At 47.8% G+C, this 18,430-nt stretch overlaps 1 protein-coding gene across 1 annotated transcript in view; it reads right to left on the bottom strand.

The window, feature by feature from the left end:
* Nucleotides 1–8,792, bottom strand: part of LOC107109620 (transmembrane 4 L6 family member 1-like) — a 14,215-nt gene extending 5,423 nt beyond the window's left edge. Inside the window, exon 1 of the mRNA XM_015410284.1 lies at nucleotides 8,622–8,792. Coding sequence (XP_015265770.1) covers nucleotides 8,622–8,792 — 171 coding nt within the window. The remainder of the gene's footprint in view (nucleotides 1–8,621) is intronic.
* Nucleotides 8,793–18,430: the final 9,638 nt, after the last annotated feature.

Raw genomic sequence — 18,430 nt, 5'->3', positions numbered from 1 at the left:
AAGAAGAAGAAGAAGAAGAAGAAGAAGAAGAAGAAGAAGAAGAAGAAGAAGAAGAAGAAGAAGAAGAAGAAGAAGAAGAAGAAGAAGAAGAAGAAGAAGAAGACAGGCACCTATTGTCTAGCGCCTGTAACATTGTTAACACTCCTACTGAGTCCTATTCCCAGGACAGTTTTGTAACTGCTTTTAAATACTTTCTGGGGAAAGGATAAATCAATAAGGTATATCTACTGTGTTAAAAAAAAAAAGAAAAGAATCCACATCGCCTGCCTGATTCATAACAGCTCCAGGTTGGGAAATACCTGGAGATTTGGGGGGTGGAGCCTGAGGAGGGCGGGGTTTGAGGAGGAGAGGGACTTCAGTGGGGTGTAATGCCATACAGTTCTCCTTCCAAAGTGACCATTTTCTCCAGGGGCACTGATCTCTGTCACCTGGAGATCAGTCGTAAGCCCAGGAAATCTCCAGCCGCCACCTGAAGGCTGGCATCCCTGTTCACAGGGGGGAAATGGAGACTGGAAGTTCAGCTTGCTGGTAAATTGTCAGGTTCTGTCTGAGCCAAGATAGAGTCCAGGGTGGGTTGCCCACCTCCAGGTAGTGGCTGGAGATTTCCTGGGATAACCACTGACCTCCAGGAGACAAAGATCAGTTCACCTGGAGAAAATGGCTGCCTTGGAAGGCGGACTCTATGACATTATACCCCACGGTGATGTCCCTCCCTTCCCCAAACCCTGCCTGCCTCAGGATCCACCCCCAAAATGCCCCGGTATTTCCCAACCTAGAGCTAGCAACAGGGTGTCTGTTGTGGGGAGGGGGAGGGAAAGGAGTTTGTAAGCCGCTCTGAGACTCCTTTGGGTAGGGAAGGACGGGGTATAAATCCAATCTCTCCTCTCTCCTCTCCTCTAATCTGGAAGAACCGGGTTTGATTCCCCACTCCTCCACTCGCACCTGGCTGGATGACCTTGGGAAAGCTGTAGTTCTGATAAGAGCTCTTCTTGAAAAAGAGCAGTTTCTGTCAAGAGCTCTCTCAGCCCCACCTACCTCCCAGGGTGTCTGTTGTGGGGAGGGGAAAGGAGTTTGTAAGCCTTTCTGAGACACCTTTGGGTAGTGAAGGGTGGGGTATAAATCCAATCTCCTCCTCCTCCTCCTCTTCTTCCTCTCTTATCAATAAACATTTTTAAAGTTTAAAAAAAGTTAAGTAGACTTCTGGCGACCCCTAGTGGGGCTTGAAGGCAAGGGACGTTCAGAGGTGGCTTGAAATTTGCCTGCCTCTGCATCTCAGCCCTGGTATTCCTTGGAGGTCTCCCACCCAAGTACTAGATAGATTTGGCCCTGCTTAGCTTCTGAGATCTGACGAGATCGGGCTTGCTTGGGCTTATCCAGGTCAGGGCACATCTGAAAGTGTACTTGTGTATTTCCCCTCTGCAGGCACTGTATCTTGTCGGATGGGACAGAGGAGGTGATCCAGAGCAGCCTGGGAAAAGGAAGGACGATTCACCCACGCTTCCACTTCTCCTCTCTGGTTTAGAACAGGGGAGGGCTGGGTTCAGCCTCACATACCCTACTATATATAAGAGGTGCCGGCAGCCCGTGAAAATGCCCCCACCCATGGAAATGCAGGTCTTTAGATGGGGGGGGCTTTTGGTGGGGGCGGGTTCAGTTTGGTGCCCCTAAGGGCTGGTGCGCTCTAGGCGAACGCCTAGTTCGCCTAGTGAACGAGCCGGCCCTGTATAGAATCTCAACAGTCCACCCCTGTGTTTCGAATTTACAATGTAAGGGGACATGCTCAAGGTTGCTCCATAATTGCAACTTAAAGCAGTAAACAATTCTGTGTAATGCACTCTTACTTAAGAACATGGGAACGATCATGTTAACTGGATCAGGCTCAGGTTCCTCCTAATCCAGGGTCTTTCGCAAGAATCCTAACCGGCTGCTCTGTGACCCACCAGAAACCAAATAGTCATTCAGCCCAGCTTGGGGTGAGACCATCCAAAGTCAGCCAAGTTCCAACCAAACTGGCACTTGCTACATATGAAAGCCTTCCTGGAATCCCTCCTACACAATATCCATTTGCTTTGCTCTGGGCGATATTAGGACAAGGTTTGAATCCAGTGGCACCTTTAACACCTTTAAGACCAACAGTTTGGTTCTAGGTATAAGCTTTTGTGTGCATGCACACTTCTTCAGATACATCAATATGGTGAGCAGCAAATTAGCCTAGAGCACAATAAAAGTGTTTAACAAAAAAACACACAACTCCATTTGCTTTCTTGTCTATCCTCGTTCCAAGGGCATTTGCCAGCCGGAAAGGACATGCCTTGTTTTTTATTTATTTCTTGTTTTGTAGTGCTGGTGATACTCTCTGCCAGTTGCGGTTAAAATGGAACTCTGCCAGAAAGCCGGGGTAATGGATAAGAGATCTTCTTGCAGTTCACCCAGTGCAGTCAGGACAGTGACCTGTGATTCAGCTTCCTGACTGAGCCAGGAATTAGAAGCGCTAATTAAGGCTGATTCTGCACTGGCTTTTCCCTCCACCCACGTTGGAACAGAAATTCCCCTCTGCATTGCATGTTGTTGTTACTTCCTTTGATCATCGGGTTTTATGGTACCTTCTGCATAGATTTATGGCTGTTTTATGGCTATTCAGGGGTGACTTTGCAATCAGTACGGCATTGCCCCGAGCTATTTGAATGTGGTTTTGAGCTGCACTTTTCCCTCCTATTTGAGAAAATGTAGAGCAAACGCTAGATGCAGAATCGTTCTAAGACTGACGAACTGAGCCACTTTTCCCTTTATTTTTTTTAAACACAGTACTGCAATACTGAATGTAATTTAAAAAAACAAAAAACAAAACCTTGTCTGTCTGTTCCTAACGGCATTTTATATGCTTCCACTGAGCATCTTCATCGTTCACATTTGAGGAAGGTTTTGTTCATTAACTGTCTGTTTTAAATCTTGAAGTGATTGATGGACATTTTTCAAAAAGTCCACATATTACCAAAAAGAACCCAATTACCTCAAATTTATTTATTTTTTTAAAAAATAGTATTCATCATTAGAACTAAAGACCATTTTAATATTTTCTTATTTATCCCTTCTTGCAGGGTCACCCTAGCCCTGAAAGAGTCTTTTGAGGGGGGAAATGCACTCTTGATTTTCAGCTACACAGTTTTTCTCTGATTAAAATTAGCCACCAAAAATTCATCACCAAAATACCCTGTTTCCCCGAAAATAAGACCTACCCCAAAAATAAGCCCTAGCAGGATTTCTATGCATTCCCAAAACTAAGAAAGCCAGGCTGCAGCCGGCAACTCCCAGAAGGAGCTGGGGGTAGGACCTGGTGTGCCGACATACATATGTCAGAAGTGTCATAGGGAAAAATTACTATTTTGCAAAAACTCTATGGTTACCATAGAATTTTTAATGAAATGCTAGAGTATCCCTGTGTCACTTAACTGGAAGTGAAGTAAGCACACCAGCACACCACAAGCACACATTTCTCCCTACCAGTTTCTCCCACTGGCATCCAAGGTGCTGGTGGACAATAAAAGAGACTGCTGGGAGACTGGACATCCCTGTTCCCAAATGATAGACCTTTGAGTCATGCTGTTGACATAAAATTATCAGCTATAGCCTCAAGTAACTTCTACTCCACCTTTCCAAAAGAAAAACAAATTCAAACTGGATTGTAGTAAAGCAAAGTAAAATATCTGTTTTACTTTTCATTTCATTATGTGTACAAGTTTCCAGTGTCTACTCAATTCACAGCTTAGAGAAGAAGAAAAGAGAAGCGATTGGATTTATACCGCACCCTTCACTATCCGAAGGAGACTCAGAGCGGCTTACAATCTCCTTTCCCTTCCTCTCCCCACAACAGACACCCTGTGAAGCAGGTGGGGCTGAGAGAGCTCTGAGAGAACTTGTGACTGACCCAAGGTCACACCAGCAGCTGCATGTGGAGGAGTGGGGAGTCAAACCTGGTTCTCCCAGATTAGAGTCCGTGCTCCTAACTACTACACAAAACTGGCTCCCTGGAGTCTCCTGCTAAGAGCACCTACTTCTGGCTGGCAAAAAAAAAATTGAGTCATCGGCTAGAGTGCTCATGCATACTGAGTAAACATTTTAGGTGCTTTTTGGGCTATCGTCAGGGGTCGTTTCATAGAAAAAGGGCTATCGTTCATGTAGACATCGAGAGCAGCATTTGGGGAGGAGAGGGACTTCAAAGAGCAGCTCAGGAGGAGGAGCCTCTGGAAATTTACATTAAGGAAGGGGCAAAAGCCTTGATCTTGAATTCCCTTCTGCCACTGAGAACCTCTACTGTGAACCTTTGCGAGTAAATACCTGGAGAGCTAGTATGGGATAGTGCTTACAGCACCGGATCATGACCAGTACTCACTTCTGGTTAAAAACCCTCACTCCCAGCTCCCCTTGCTCACCACCACTTGGAGTGGCAGTATAACCACAGAGTTTCCAGCAATTCCTAGAGAGACATGACATGACTTCTGGTTTTTCCCTGGAAGTGACATAACACTGGCAGGCTGATGGTGATTTTTTGTTTGTTTGTTTCTTTATCTGTCATTGGCCAACAGAGGGGTGGCAGGCAGCAGGGGTTGCCAGTGGGAGAACGGGCAACTCTAGAGATAGCCGAGTATTGTTCTCTTGCTGTCTGCTTCCTCCATTATATTCCGTCTGGAAAACGGGAGATTGCCTCAGAAGCCCCTGGTGTCTTGCATTTTGCCACAGGAAGGTTTCTGCGAGGAGCGGAGCGCTCCTTTTAGGTCCTGACAGAGCTAGAAAGGGTTCAAAAGGAGTCACACTCCACTCCCTCTGCTAGAGCCATGATGGGGACAGGGAGATGAATATGGCGGTGGGGGGGGGAAGAGGAGGGGACTACAGAATACGGGAGGCTGTGATGGAGGAGAACTATGGACTGAGGGCTCACATATATCTACAGCCAACCTTAGCAGCATTCAAGTACAAATTGTGAGGTAGGCAGTGAAGAGACAACCCACAGCACACTGCTGGTGCAAATGCTCATCATTTCAGAGGAAAAGGACATGCTTTCATCACGGCACTGTTTTGTAGGTCAATAACTAGTCGGAGAGAGTACCACAAGTCCCCAGTTTAGAAGATCAATGGGTGCTCCTCCGCCCTCACTGTTCTTTGTGTACAAGCATGACGCATGTCACCCTGACCTTAGGCTGTTTTCGCTGAGGACTTTTCACAAAACGCCCTGTTCTGAATGAGACCATAAAGGCACGTTTCTTTTGTTTACATCTTTTGCTTTGAGACTGTCTACATGGGAGATATTTTTTCCCCCAAAGTGACATTTATAATGATGACATGTTTTCTCTGTAGACTTCCAAGTTTGTTAGCTTTTTGACCCCTAAAAAGGCCTGTAAAATATGAGTTATTAAAAAGTCGAACAAACAAACAAACAAAAATGAACAAACGAATACAAACATGGGCACATGAAACTGCCTTATACTGAATCAGACCATTGGCCTGCAAAGGTCAGTGATGTTTAGTCAGACTGGCAGCGTGTCTCCAGGGACTCAGGCAGAGGTCTTTCACATCACCTACTGCCTGGTCCTGTTTAACTGGAGATGCCGGGGATTTAACCTGGGACCTTCAGCTTGCCAAACAGATGTTCTTCCACTGAGTCACAGCCTCTCCCCACTGGTCCCAGGTTCAACATCCAATATATCAATATATTCTCCTGAACCCCCGGAGAACAGCTGCCAGTCTGACTGGAGAGCCGCTGCCAGTCTGACTAGAAAACACTGACCTTGATGGGCCAATGGTCTGATTCGGTATAAAACAAAACAAATTCAGCCATATCTCAGATGTAAACAGGATTAGTAGTCATTCTGTCCGTGGCCAAGGGGAACTTATAAGAGTTTATTAAATTATGCCTCTGGTGGGGGAAATGAAAAGAGAGAAGGTTTCCTCAAAGTCCCATAACACAAGAGCCCTTGGTTACGCAACTAAATCGATCAGCAGTGGATTCATAACAGATAAAATGAAGTCCTTCAGATCACATGCAATTTGTTTGGCATGGTTGTACTGCAGTTGTGGTGTCAAACTGGGACCGGGGGCTCAGTTCAAATCGCTGCTCTGCCGTAGAAGCTTGCTGGGTGACCTTGGGCCAGTCACACACTCTCAGCCTAACCTACCTTGCAGGGTTGTGTTATTTAATCATTTTATTTGAAATCTTTATATCCTGCCTTTCCACGATGCCCAAGGCAACTTGCAAAATCTAAACACACACAATCTGAAAATGTAGTTGTAGATCTGTTGTGAGGATGAAATGGAGAAGAGGAGACTGAGGTAAGCCACTTTGGGTCCCCAAGGTAGGGCTGCCAAGTGGGGGCAGGTAAACCCCCGCTTTGGAGGCCCGATTTTCGCCGCCATGGAATCGGGCCCTGGTGGGAACTCCGCCCCCCGAAGCGCAGCATGGCTGCGTCACAAGAGGTGATGCAACCACGTCGATCACGTTGGGGGCGCGGCCCCAATAGTCGGAGGGAAAACTCTATGGTTTTCCCTCCGGCGATCGGGGCCACGCCCCCAATGTGATCGACGTCGCGCGTCACTTCCGGGACGTACTGGCGGCGCGTGCGCATCAGAGGAGAGCTCCCGGAGTCCAGCAACGCTCCCCCGCCGGTATGGATTTTCGACTTGGCAACCCTACCCCAAGGGTATAAATGAAGCAAACAAATAAATAAATGTATGGAATTTGCTTCAATGAGGTAACGGTCTAGGTGGCTTTAAAGGGGTGTTACACAAATACTTGAAGGCTGGGTGCATCAAAACCTCCATGTTTAGAGGCAAATACTTCGGGTTGCCAGGTCCCTCCAGGCAACCAGTGGGGGATGGGGATGTGACCATGCAGACCCCCTGTCTCTCAGGAGGGGTCTTTTCCAGGGGTCGTTTCGTAGAAAAAGAGCTAGGGGGACTCATTAGCATAACTCATTAGCATATGCCACACCCCCTGACATCAGGGGCCCGGCGGTGGACCTGCAAGGCCGGTGGGAGTGCAAGGAAGCCCCGCGAAGGCCCTCCCTGGCCCCAGGCAGGCAGGGGTGGGGAGAGGCAGGGAGGAAGCAACTTACCCTCCCTCTTCTCCTGCCTCCTCCTGGCTGAATGAGGGCCGGAAGCGGGGCGGCCGGAAGCAGGGGGCGGGGCTTCGTCATGTGCCCCACCCCCCGTACCTCATCCGGGGGAACTGCGATCCCCTGCGATCCCCCCCGAAATGACCTCTGGTCTTTTCAACCATCGGGGTACCCCAGGAATCCATGTACCAGGCATCTTGACATAAGTGGACACAAAGATGGACGCCAGAACTAGCAGGCCTATAATCATGCCTAGGCAGCGACCTGACAGTACAATAATGGCTTAAAAGGGGTAATGTGAAATTCCCCACTATCTTGGTCTGACAACTGCAACCCCCTCTCCACCCTGCTGACATCTGCATACTCTGGACAATGGACTTGCCTTGCCCCAGAACGGCTTCTTTTCAGCCTCGAACCCTAATCCTATCAATCTCACCTCATCTTTCCTCCCCACATTTCCTTTATAGTAAAAACTCCTGGCTTCTACTCCTTTTCCAAACCCCAGACCCAGGTGGCTCACCAAGCAGTATTGTTTCCATTTTGATTAGTTTAAATTAGGAGTCCATTAATTCTTCGACCACTGGAGGAATCCAACCCAAATTGTACTTTACATCCAGAAGAGAACCTCCAGTCTCTTTTGTCCACTCCTGGGAACTCTATACAGTGTTTCCAAACTACACTGTTCTATCCCTGATGAATGTCTTGTTCTGAGGGACCCCTCGCATTAGCAATCCCTCCAGATACATTTTTGGGATATAACAATCCCAGCGACATCACGCAGGGCATGTTGGGGGGGGGGACACTCTATTGTCACCTCCAGGTGACGTCATTGCACCAAGCACATTGGTGCGAAAGGGCATTTTGGGGGCAGGGTTCCCCCGTCAGCCAGATCGAGGCCGGCAGATCGGGGGGGCCGAAAGCAGGCAAACCCCTGCCCCCATTGGGGAAATGGCAACCTATGGCTGAGGCTGGTTATGGCCTAGCAGGGCCCAGATCAGAACTTGCTTATCTTCCTAATAAAGTTCTGTTTTGGTACCAGGTGCTATGGAGTTATGACAATACTATTTGAAAGGTGTTCTTGAAACAATTCCACAAAAATACCAAAACACTTGCAGCAAAGATTCCCAGCTTGCTGAGCCAGAGGGCACTTTTGGAGAAAGGGTAGCTGCCACCACCACAAAATGGCTGCCACCCAAGCTTGGATCAATCACAAAATGGATGCTGGGGGGGCCAATCACAAACTTTTGGCGATTCTAAGCCAAGCGCCCTCTTATGATGGAGGCAGCTATGTAGGAATGGGCGCTTCCTGTAGACCCAAAGGTGATGCCTCTTGGGTGCTCTGAAGCATATCCTGCTCCAATGGGATAGAGGAAATACAGGATTGGCCCTTTACTTTAGGAAAAGGACTTTTCTTTGGGGGGGGGGAGCAAGTGGGCACCAGGGAATACATTAGTGGGTGCCTTAGTGCTCACAGATGCCCTGTTGGGGACCATTAACATACACCGATCAGCTTACCAGTATTCCAGCTCCCAGAATGCCATGGAAAAACCAGACCAAGTCAGTGATCCTGTCGGCGTCTAGCACTTGCCCATTAGGGAAGTAGAGGAGAAGATTAGAGACAATCGCACAGATAGAGAGCGAGAACAAGGAAATCCCAATGCATCTGGAGCATTTGCTGGTAGACATGATGTATCACACACACCTGGGAAGTAAATGGGAAATAAAAACAAGAGAAAACATTCACTGTGTGGAGCCTGGAAGCGAACACAGGGCTTCAGAAACTGGTGAATGCTTTTTTTAAAAGGGGGAAAGGAATATGTATAAGCAACACAAAACTCTTCTGAAAATGCGAACACTATTTATCTTATTGCAGCTACAATATTTTTATCCCTTTCAGCTTTCTACTAGGCGGCTAACAGAAAACTTTAAAGCAAACCGCCGGATGAAAGCCAATAAGGGGTAATTTCTCTGATATGAGGGGACACGTGGGGAGGAAACTGAAAGGAAAAGTAGAAAGGGTCAAAACAATTGGGGAAGCTTGGGATCTATTTAAAACTACGATCCTAGAAGCTCAAAAAATATATATTCCGCAGGTTAGGAAAGGCACAAACAGGTATAGGAAAAAGCCTGCATGGTTAACAAACAGAGTAATGGAGGCTGTAAAAAGTAAAAAGAATTCCTTTAAGCAGTGGAAAGCTAGTCACAGTGAGGCTGATAAAACGGAACACAGGCTATGGCAAATAAAATGCAAGTCTGAGGTCAGGCAGGCAAAAAGGGAATATGAGGAGCATATAGCAAAAAACGTAAAAACCAACAATAAAACTTTCTTCAAATACATTAGAAACAGGAAACCAGCCAGGGAGGCAGTGGGGCCCTTGGACGACCAAGGGGTAAAAGGAGTATTGAAGGATGATAGGGAAATGGCTGAGAAGCTAAATGCATTTTTTGCCTCCGTCTTCACTGTGGAAGATGAGAAGTGCTTGCCCACTCCAGAACCACTGATTTCAGGAGGGGTGTTGGAAGACCTGAGTCAGATTGAGGTGATGAGAGAGGAGGTCCTAAAACTGATAGACAACTTAAAAACTGAAAAATCACCAGGCCCAGATGGCATACATCCGAGAGTTCTGAAAGAACTCAAATGTGAACTTGTAGATCTCCTGACAAAGATATGTAATCTTTCCTTAAAATCTGCCTCCATTCCTGAGGATTGGAAGGTAGCTAATGTCACTCCCATCTTTAAAAAGGGTTCCAGAGGAGATCCGGGAAATTACAGGCCAGTCAGTCTGACGTCGATACCGGGTAAATTGGTGGAAACCATTATTAAGGAAAGAATTAGTAGGCACATAGATGAACAAAACCTATTGAGGCAGACTCAGCACGGTTTCTGTAAGGGAAGATCTTGTCTCACTAACCTGTTAGTGTTCTTTGAGGGGGTGAACAAACATGTGGACAAGGGGGATCCAATAGATATTATTTACCTTGACTTCCAGAAAGCTTTTGATAAAGTTCCTCATCAAAGGCTCCTAAGTAAGCTCAAAAATCATGGGATAGAAGGACAAGTCCTTTTATGGATCAAAAACTGGCTAGTTCATAGAAAACAGAGAGTGAGTGTAGGTGGGCAATTTTCTCAGTGGAGGGTGGTAAGCAGTGGGGTACCGCAGGGATCAGTACTTGGTCCACTGCTTTTTAACTTGTTCATTAATGATTTGGAGATGGGAGTAAGCAGTGAAGTGGCTAAATTTGCGGATGATACAAAGTTGTTCAGGGTGGTGAAAACCAGTGAGGATTGTGAGGCACTCCAAGGGGATCTGTCAAGGATGGGCGAGTGGGCGTCAACATGGCAAATGGGGTTCAATGTGGCCAAGTGCAAGGTGATGCACATTGGAGCCAAAAATCCTAAATATAAATACACATTGATGGGGTCTGAACTGGCAGAGACTGATCAAGAGAGAGATCTTGGAGTTGTAGTGGATAACTCACTGAAAGTGTCGAGACAGTGTGTGACTGCAATAAAGAAGGCCAATGCTATGCTGGGGATTATTAGGAAGGGTATTGAAAACAGATCAGCCAATATAATAATGCCCCTATATAAATCAATGGTGAGACCTCATTTGGAATACTGTGTGCAGTTCTGGGCACCACACCTTAAAAAGGATATTATAGCTTTGGAAAAAGTGCAGAAAAGGGCAACTCGAATGATAAAAGGGTTGGAACACTTTCCCTATGAGGAAAGGTTAAAGCGCTTAGGGCTCTTTAGCTTGGAGAAAAGACGACTGAGGGGTGACATGATCGAGGTTTATAAGATTATGCATGGGAAAGAGCAGGTAGAGAAAGAGGTACTTTTCTTCCTTTCTCACAGTACAAGAACTCGTGGGCACTCCATGAAATTGCTGAGCGGTCGGGTTAGAACGGATAAGAGGAAGTACTTCTTCACCCAAAGAGTGATTAACACATGGAATTCACTGCCACAGGAAGTGGTGGCGGCTACAAGCATGGACGGCTTCAAAGGGGGATTAGATAAGCATATGGAGCAGAGGTCCATCAGTGGCTATTAGCCACAAGGTATAGATAGGGGCTCTGGGGCAAGTGATGCTCTGTCTTCTTGGTGCTTGGGGGGGGGGAGTCAACAGTGGGAGGGCTTCTAATGTCCTGGCCACACTGCTGGACCTCCTGATGGCACCTGGTATTTTTGGCCACTGTATGATACAGAGTGTTGGACTGGATGGGCCTTTGGCCTGATCCAACATCGGCTTCTCTTATGTTCTTATGTTCCCAATGCTACAGCCTATCTTCTGCAATAGGGGCAGACAGAAGGAGGGTCAGACCATTGCTACCTAAGGTGCCTGAGTCCCTTGCCTGTGCTGTTGGAGGTGGCCTAGGGTTGCCAGGTCCCCCCCGGCCAGCAGTGGGAGATGGGGGGCTAGGGTTGCCAGATCCGGGTTGGGAGACTCCTGGAGATATGGGGATGGAGCCTGAGGAGATCAGGAACCTTAGTTAGGTACAATGCTACAGAGTCCAGCCTGCAAAGCAGCCATTCTCTCCAGGGGGACTGATCTCTGTAGGCTGGAGATGAGCTGTAATTCCAAGGGATCTCCAGGTCCCATCTGAAGGCTGGCATGGCATCCCTAGGTGCTAAGAATATAGGGTTGCCAGCTCCAGCTTGGGAAATACCTGGAGGTTTGGGGGGTGGAGCCTGAGGAGGGCGGGGTTTGGGGAGGGGCTTCAACGGGGCATAGTGCCAAAAAGCCTGCCTTCCAAAGTGGTTGTTTTCTCACTGCCACCTGGAGATCAGTTGTAATAGCAGGAGATCTCCAGCTACCACCTGGAAGTTGGCAAGCCTATGAGAATATCACAGCTCAGGCCTTTTCATCCTGGTTCCCTCTAAGCTGAGTCAGTGTGAGCCAGCTCAGTTTTTTAGCCTCAAGCTCACATTTCTCAGCCCAGGAAGGATGGCTCCAGAGCAAACTAATTTATGCAGCAGGCAAATTGCTCGCTCACAACTTCAATGCCAGTTGCTCACAGAGTAGAATTTCTGCTCACAGGACTCCACAGTTTAGAGGGACCCTGGGTAAATAGCCTGTATCATCTTGTGTTTCCTAGATGCTTGCTTTTTTTTATTCACAAACATGTTAAAACCTAACCCATTTCACCTTAATATATCCATTGCCGGGATCTGTTTTTTATTCACAGGAAAAAATGTTTAAACATAAAATGTTTAAAAGTTAGCCCTGACAAAATCCTACAGCGCCATCTGTTGGCAGAAATGTTCTTTGCACAACGACTGACGGTCCCTTCCTACCATTGGGGTCATTTATTTATGTATTTACTTGATTTGTACCCCACTTTTCTCCCCAATGGGGACTCCAGTTGGCTTACAACATTCTCCTCTCCCCTTCTGTTAGCAGAAAATTTAGTGTGGATCATCCAGCCCAGTGTCTTTTTCATGTTTTTTTAAAAACCACCAGGAGACCCTCCCATGGCACATGTAATTTGAACCTTGAACCTTGCAAAGATTCAGCAGCTATTGCCAAAAAGAATAACCCCCAAGACTTCCTCACTTCTCTTCCCTGTAGGGTCTAGAAAACAAAAAATTCTGGTGTAACATCACTGTGTTGCTAAATATCCCTACCTCTTTCCAGCTACAGCAGAGGAGAGCCAGTGAGGTGTAGAGAAGAAGAAGAAGAGATTGCCTTTATATCCCACACTTCAGCACCCGAAGGAGTCTCAGAGCGGCTTACAAACTCCTTCCCCTTCCTCTCCCAACAACAGACACCCTGTGAGGTAGGTGGGGCTGAGGGAGCTCTTTCGCGGACTGCCCTTGAGAGCACAGCTCTGAAAGAACTTATGACTCACCCAAGGTCACACCAGCAGTTGCATGTGGAGGAGTGGGGAATCAAACCCAATTAGAGAGAGCCAACTTGGTGTAGTGGTTAAGTGCGCGGGCTCTAATCTGGGAGAACCGGGTTTGATTCCCCACTCCTCCACTTGTACCTGGCTGGATGACCTTGGGCAAGCCATAGCTCTGATAAGAGCTGTCCTTGAAAAAGAGCCGTTTCTGTCAGAGCTCTCCCAGCCCCACCTACCTCACAGGGTGTCTGTTGTGGGGAGGGGAAGGGAAAGGGGTTTGTAAACCGCTCTGAGACTCCTTTGGGTAGTGAAGGGCGGAGGTATAAACCCAATCCTCTTCTTCTTCTTCTTCGATATGGAGGGGCCATGACTTAGTGGTAGAGCATCTGTTTGGCACGTAGAAGGTCCCAGGTTCAATACCTGCTATGTCCAGTTAAAGGAGCAGGTAGAAAGTGATATGAAAGACCAGGCTAGATTGGCTCAGGGATCCTGGAGGTTATTTTTTTTTTTTAATGTGTGTGTGTTTTATGTGCTTGCCTGGAAGTCATGGTGACTTCTGGTGACCCCTACAGGGGGCTTGGGGGCTTTTCAGAGAGGTGGCTTGATTAGCCTCCCTCTGCACCCTACTTCTGATATTCCTTGGAGGTCACCCTTTCCAGGTACTTGCCGGGGTTGGCCCTGCCTAGCTTCTGAGATCCTGGAGATTTTCTGTCTTCCTCTGGGACTAGAGCAGCGGGTCACTGGAGGAGTGGGGGGTGGGTAGCTGTGAATTCCATCCGTTGTGCGGGGGGTTGTACTGGATGACCCTTAAGATCCCTTCCAGCTCTATGTTCCTGCGTCTCTGCCTGAGATACTGGAGAGCCACTATCCATCAGAGTAGACAATACTGACCTTGATGGACCAGTCTGGTATAAGGTGGCTTCAAGCGCTCGACGCAAGCAATTTCAGCAGGTGAACTGCAGGCATTTCCACCCCTCTTGTTTGTTTGTTTACATTCACGAACTCCCTTTGAAGAACATTTCTCATCTTTAATGGCCAGTCTGGTAATTTCCACAGATCCTCGTTTAAACATCCTACTTATGATTATGTGGGTGGCTGACTTCTTGCAGTGGCTAAAGTGGTTGATGTAATGGCCTCGAGTGCTTCAAGCACAAGACGTCCAGTTTACCAAGGAGAAAACAGCGCAAGCAGTTTGCAGAGCATGAGAGGTTGCAGCATCTCTGGCAAGAAATTATGGTCTCTCCTCTGAAGGTCTCCTTTGCCAAGTTTTTTTTTTTTTAATTATTGTTTTTCAGAGAGCAACTCTTGACAAGAAGTATGGTTTCAGAAACGGCTCAGGGGGTTCTCAACTTCCTCTGACAGGGAGATCTAAATTTTTAAAAATGATTGTTAACTGCTATGATTTTATATCTGGCTTTCCTCCCTAATCAGGGACCCAAACCGGCCTTTGACATCGTTTCCCCCTGCTCCGCTTAATCCTCACTCCAACCGCCTTGTGAGTGTAGATTCAGGTGGGGAGTCGTGTTGGTCTGAAGCAGTAAAACAAAGTTTGAGTCCAGTGGCACCATGAAGACTGACAAAGTTTTATTATTCCTGGTATAAGCTTTGTTGCACATGCACAGAAGAAGTGTGCATGCACACAGAAGCTTATACCAGGAATAATAAAACTTTGTTGGTCAATGTCAGTGTAATGTATCAAGTCCAGACAAGTCCAGAGACAAACAGTCCTGACAAGTCCAGACAAGTCCAGACAAGTCCAGAGACTAACGTCGAGCTTCGCTCCAAGAGACAATGGACTATGCAGATCCTAGCCCGCTCCAATCAGGGGGCTAGGTTCCTGGCCGAGAGCCAATGGGACTCTCAGCCACTGTAAATAACCTATTGGGAAGTGGGGTGTGTGTTTTGGGTGGCAATTTCTCAGAGAATATAAGCCGGCCTGCGAGCCGGCCAAAGTTGTCTTGTTCCTGATTGAATAAACTTTGCTGAAATCACTCTCCGTCTGCGTACTTTTCAGTCAGCTAAGCCCTGGCTGGTCAAGCCCTGGCTGCCACGGGAGTGGGGGTGACTCTGGAATGTTAAGTTTCATTTCTGCTGCATCTCCTATGTTTCTATTATCTATGTATGACCTTCAGTGCCTGGTGTAGTCTTTCTCTTGGGAAAAGTAGCCCGTTACTTTGGCGGGCTGCTATCTGATTCCTGACTGGCCCTCCATCAGGGAGTCTCCTTGAATAAAGTATATCTGCCTGCTACGCGTGCTTTTATTTAGTTCTGACACAAAAAGCGTTAAGATATCTGCATGCTATCAAAGTCTCGATAAACTTTACTTCTTTGAATGAAAGCTGTTGGGAACCGATTGCTGCAGGAGTCTAACAGTCGTAAAGGTGCCACTGGACTTAAACTTGTGAGGGTGGGTTAGGCGGAGAGGTTGTGATGTGCCTCAAGGTCACCCGGCAGGCTTCCATGACTGAACGGCAGCTCAGGTCTTAGTGCTACACTGTAACTATTATACCACACGAGGGTTGCCAAATCTGGGCTGGGAAATACCTAGGGTTTCCAGGTCCTACCTGGCTGCCGATTGGGGGGGGGGCCTCCAGGCTGCCAATCGGGATCTTCTGGGGTGTGTGCCACGATGATGTTGCCCAGAAGTGATGTCATCGCTCTGCCAACGTCAGGAGTGATGCTCTAGTTTGGGGGCAAAAACTCTATGGTTTTTTGTCCTCAACGACATCCCTCTTCGGGGGTGGGGCTTCCCCAGCTGGACAGCCAGACAGCGGTGGATTGGAGCTCCAAAGACCGGGGGATCCCCTGGCCAGAGCAGGGGTCTGGCAACCCTAGAAATATTTGGAGATTTTGGAGGTGGAGCCTGGGGAGGGCGGGGTTTGGGGAGGGGAGGGACCTCATCAGGGTACAATGCCATAGAGTCCACCCTCCAAAGCAGCCATTTTCTGATCTTGGTCATCTGGGGATCAATTGTAATAACAGAAGATCTCCAGGTGCCACTTAGAGGTTGGCAGCCTTTTACCCCACCAGTCCTCACCTTTCTATTTTAGAAACTACTACTACTACTACTACTACTACTACTACTATTCAGATGAGAGTGGCCAGAGTAACATTTTCGCCTCCTTAGAATCAGACTGATTAAAAGTGAGTTCCTGCACAGAATTGACCTATGAGGTGTCTTTTTGAAGAAGAAGAGTTGGATTTGTACCCCGTCCATCACTCGGAGTGTCAGAGCGGCTTACTGTCTCCTTCCTCTCCCCACAACAGAACCCCTGTGAGGTAGGTAGGGCTGAGAGAGCTCTTTCAAGGACTGCTCTTGAGAGAACAGCTCTGAGAGAACTGTGACTGACCCAAAGTCACCAAGCTGGCTGCATGTGGAGGAGTGGGGAATCAAACCCGGTTCTCCAGATTAGAGTCTGCTGCTTTTAACCACTACACCACAGCTGGCAGTCCACACAGTATCCATAAGTCTCTCCTCCAACACCACATTTCAAATTGTCATGATCTGGGCTGTGCCATCAGAGGCCTACTAGGCCCAGGGAGCCTGGCTAGCAGTAGGTGAGCCTGGGCCTACAACTCCCAGAAGCCCCTGAGAGGTTTTGAAGCCAAAACTGACCAATAGGAAAAGAGGAGGGCTTGGAATAAAAGATCTGGAGCAGCAGGAAAAGCTGATCTTCTTCCCAGAGGGCAGAGCCAGAAGGAAGGCTGCTGCAGGGAAGAAACCCTCATCCTGAGGGAAGGGTGAGTAGTCTAGTGCCACTTGGAATAGTGAGCTAGGGACAGTATATATTTAGACGCATTAGGGCATTTGATTTCTTTTCACCCACTTACTGTTATTCTGCACCTTGTTGTTTGACCTCCTATAAAATAAACCTTTTCCTTGTTGTACTCTGCCTGGTCCTAATGCCTATTATTCAGCCAAAAGGAAGGTCTGAAGGTCTTGGGAGGGTGCTCTGGGCCTTCTCAAGGGATCCTAAATCCAGAGTGGTGGCAGCGCCAGGTGACACCCCACCTGAGCTGTGACACAAATGAATCAACTTTCTTCCTGTCAGCTTTCTTCATTGTCCAACTTTCACACCTATACATAGTAATGGGGAATACTTTGTCATGAATGATCTAGATCTTGGTTGCCAGTGATTCATCCTTGTGCTTAAGAATTTTTTCTGGCTCCTTCAGGCTGTCCTGGATCTGGCGGAGCACAGAGCGGCGTCGCACAATCAAGGTGCAAGTCAGCTGAGATGTAGACACAATCTGGAGCAGCGTGGCTGGAGTCCAGTCCTAGGTCAGCGACAGAAGCAGGTTCAGGGCAAACCCAAGAGTCAAGGTCCAGATATGGTCCAAGAGTCAGAACCACAGTCCAGAGGCAGAGTCAGCAGCAGCAAGGTCAGGAGTAATTAGACACGTCGCTTCCATAGCCTGTCTCACCTTGACCCTTTACAGGAGAGATGCCTGACTCGCTGCTGGGGTGTATTATGCAGGTGTGCACGCTCTCCTCCTTGCTGTCTAGAGCCAGGTGTCTCTGGGCTGCTAATTGTGCACGCCATCTCCTTTCCTCCATCTCATGCCAGACCCTCCTTTGCCTATGTTTGGTGTTGTGGTTAGGAGCCAGTTTGGTGTAGTGGTTAGGAGCGCAGACTCTAATCTGGGAGAACCGGGTTTGATTCCCCACTCCTCCCCATGCAGCTACTGGTGTGACCTTGGGTCAGTCATAAGTTCTTTCAGAGTCGCTCTCAAGGGCAGTTCTCAAGAGAGCTCTCTCAGCCCCACCTACCTCCCAGGGTGTCTGTTGTGGGGAGGGGAAGGAGAAGGAGATTGTAAGCCATGCTGAGACTGAATGGCGGGGTATAATTCCAGTCTCTTCCTCCTCCTCCTCTTCTTCTTCCTCCTCCTCCTAGACAGGGCTTTTTCTTTTCTTTTCTTTTTTTAAAGAGGTGCCAGAACTCTCAAGCAGGAAATGAAGTTTTCAATCTGTATACTGAAAACTCATGAACTTTTAAACGTTTTGAAAAGAATTTTGTGGAAGAGGTTCTGGAACTCTGTTCCGGAGCATTCCCCCAGAAAAAAAGCGCTGGTTCTGGTGGCTCTGAGATGAGGGGGGCCAGGTGGGTGATGGGCAGTGTTCCCTCTAAGCTGAGTTAGTGTGAGCTACCTCACAGTTTTTTAGCCTCCGGCTCACACATTTTTGTCTCAGCTCAGGAAGGGATGGCTCCAGAGCACACTAATTTATGCAGTAGCCAAATCGCTTGCTCACAACTTTAATGCCAGTAGCTCACAAAGTAGAATTTTTGCTCACAGGACTCCACAGCTTAGAGGGAGCATTGGTGGTGGGGCGCACTCTGGTTCTGGGTCATTGGGCTTCAACAGCTGGGGAGCTCCTGTCAGCCTGAGAGTCGCGATTTTGCAGGCTTGTGTAGCTTTCTGCAGCGGGACATCCTCAGCTACCTGTGAGCTGGGATCCCCTTCGCCTGCCTGTTCTT

The sequence above is a fragment of the Gekko japonicus genome, unplaced genomic scaffold, assembly GCF_001447785.1.
Source record: "Gekko japonicus isolate JY-2015 unplaced genomic scaffold, Gekko_japonicus_V1.1 scaffold1306, whole genome shotgun sequence".
NCBI lineage: Eukaryota > Metazoa > Chordata > Lepidosauria > Squamata > Gekkonidae > Gekko > Gekko japonicus.
The sequence above is the reverse complement of the archived record's forward strand: the minus strand, read 5'-3'. Positions and strand labels throughout refer to the sequence as shown.